At 42.6% G+C, this 2,271-nt stretch overlaps 1 protein-coding gene across 2 annotated transcripts in view; it reads left to right on the top strand.

The window, feature by feature from the left end:
* Positions 1 to 2,271, top strand: part of BRAP (BRCA1 associated protein) — a 61,691-nt gene that overhangs the window by 27,811 nt on the left and 31,609 nt on the right. For both annotated transcript variants that reach the window (XM_011997884.1, XM_011997885.1), the window contains one exon: positions 1,673 to 1,748. In XM_011997884.1, the coding sequence (XP_011853274.1) occupies positions 1,673 to 1,748 (76 nt within the window). The remainder of the gene's footprint in view (positions 1 to 1,672; positions 1,749 to 2,271) is intronic.

The following is a 2,271-nucleotide window of genomic DNA, read 5'->3' as shown; positions in this document are numbered from 1 at the left end:
AGCCTCCTGAGTAGCTGGGACTACAGGCGCCTGCCACCTCGCCCGGCTAGTTTTTTGTATTTTTTTAGTAGAGACGGGGTTTCACAGTGTTAGCCAGGATGGTCTCGATCTCTTGACCTCGTGATCCACCCATCTTGGCCTCCCAAAGTGCTGGGATTACAGGCTTGAGCCACCGTGCCCAGCATAACATTAATTATGTGGAGTATAATAGAAAACAGTTAATGGACTTTTTCAACTTTGTTTTTATTGGCTTTTTGTAAATTGAGACATGAATGCCTGATAGAGCACTGATATCTTCCACATGATGTTCATGGTTCAGTGAGATATCATGTACATTTCAATAAGTATATTAATACCTTGTGTTTAGCCAGGTGCGGTGGCTCATGCCTGTTATCCCAGTACTTTGGGAAGCCGAGTGGGCGGATCACTTCAAGTCAGGAGTTCAAGACCAGCATGGCCAATACGGTGAAACCTCATGCCCACTAAAAATACAAAAATTAGCTGGGCATGGGGGTGCACGCCTACAGTCCCAGCTACTTGGGAGGCTGAGGCAGTAGAATCGTTTGAACCTGGGTGGCAGAGGCTGCAGTGAGCTGAGATCGCGCCACTGCACTCTAGCCTGGGTGACAGAGCAAGGCTGTGTCTTAAAAAAAAAAAAACTTTGTTTTTTACTACAGATTTTAAATCCAATTCTTAGGAGCAACCTGGAGAAGACGGGGTACTTTTTGAATGATTTAAATCTTTGGGAAATGGGGATAAGGCAGGTTGTTTGGAGTAAAAATACATTATAGGCCAGGCACAGTGGCTCACGCCTGTAATCCCAACACTTCGGGAAGTTGAGCAGGCAGATCACCTGAGGTTGGGAGTTCGAGACCATCCTGACCAACATGGAGAAACCCCGTCTCTACTAAAAATACAAAATTAGCTGGTGTGGTGGCACATGGTCCTCGGGAGGCTGAGACAGGAGAATTGCTTGAACCTAGGAGGTAGAGGTTGCAGTGAGCCGATACCACACCATTGCACTCCAGCCTGGGTAACAAAAGCAAAACTCCGTCTCAAAAAAAAAAATACAAGCCAGGAGCGGTGGCTCACACCTGTAATCCCAGTACTTTGGGAGGCTGAGGCCAGTGGATCATGAAGTCAAGAGATTGAGACCATCCTGGGCAACATGGTGAAACCCCATCTCTACTAAAAATAGAAAAATTAGCTGGGTGTGGTGGCGCATGCCTGTAGTCCTAGCTACTCAGGAGGCTGAGGCAGGAGAATCACTTGAACCTGGGAGGCAGAGGTTGCAGTGACCTGAGATCACGCCACTGCACTCCAGGCCAGGCAACAGAGCAAGACTCTGTCTCAAAAAAAAAAAACCATTATAAATAATCAGACATGAAATGAAGTCCTAATTGTAACCTGCAAATACTTAGCTCTTTGATCATCTAACCTTTAGACAGAAGAGCAGAAAAGGACATGAGGCAGATCCCAATTTCTCTGTTCTTCTCTGTTTTATCAAGATTTTGTATATTTTTATTTTGTATATTTTAAGTGATATCCTTAGTTATGATAAAAATAGCATATAAGAGGAGGAGGATATAAAATCCAGTGTTTGACTTTTGGGTTCTGTAACAGCTGTCATTTATATTTAACCTGCACCATTATCTTTTGGTGTCCTGGATAGGTGTCCTGTTTGCCGGTACTGTCAAACGCCCGAGCCAGTAGAAGAAAATAAGTGTTTTGAGTGTGGTGTTCAGGAAGTAAGTAATGGGTGATGGAAAAGAACAAAGAACTCAGCTTTAATTGTCATGAGTTTTCTTCTGCCTGGTATGACTTAAGTTCTTTATTTTAATTTTTTTTTTATATATTTTAAGAGACAGGGCTTACTCTGTTGCCCAGGCTGGTCTCGAACTCCTGGTCTTAAGCAGTCTTCCCACCTCAGCCACCCACAGTGCTGGGATTGCAAGTGTGAGCCACTGCACCCAGCCTAAATTCTTTTAAAGTTTTGAGACTGATTTTTTTTCTTTTTGTCTAGGGTCGGGCAAGACATGAATACACAAATTATGTTACTCCTGAGCTAAATTTATTCCTTTTTTCTTTGCACTTTTGAAAGGGTTAGGCTTTTACTGATGAATTGTGAATTTTTTTCTTGCTGTTCATATAAGTGCTTCTTAGAAATCAGCAAAAAAATGACCCATAAAAAAGCATCCTTGATTGTTGGGTTTTAAACATACATTTAATCAGGCTCCTGTAGGAATAGATTTTTCTTTCTCTCTTTTTTTT

The sequence above is a fragment of the Mandrillus leucophaeus genome, unplaced genomic scaffold (genome assembly GCF_000951045.1).
Source record: "Mandrillus leucophaeus isolate KB7577 unplaced genomic scaffold, Mleu.le_1.0 Scaffold55, whole genome shotgun sequence".
NCBI classification, from domain to species: domain Eukaryota; kingdom Metazoa; phylum Chordata; class Mammalia; order Primates; family Cercopithecidae; genus Mandrillus; species Mandrillus leucophaeus.
Note: the sequence above shows the minus strand (reverse complement) of the source record. Positions and strands in the feature narration are given on the sequence as shown.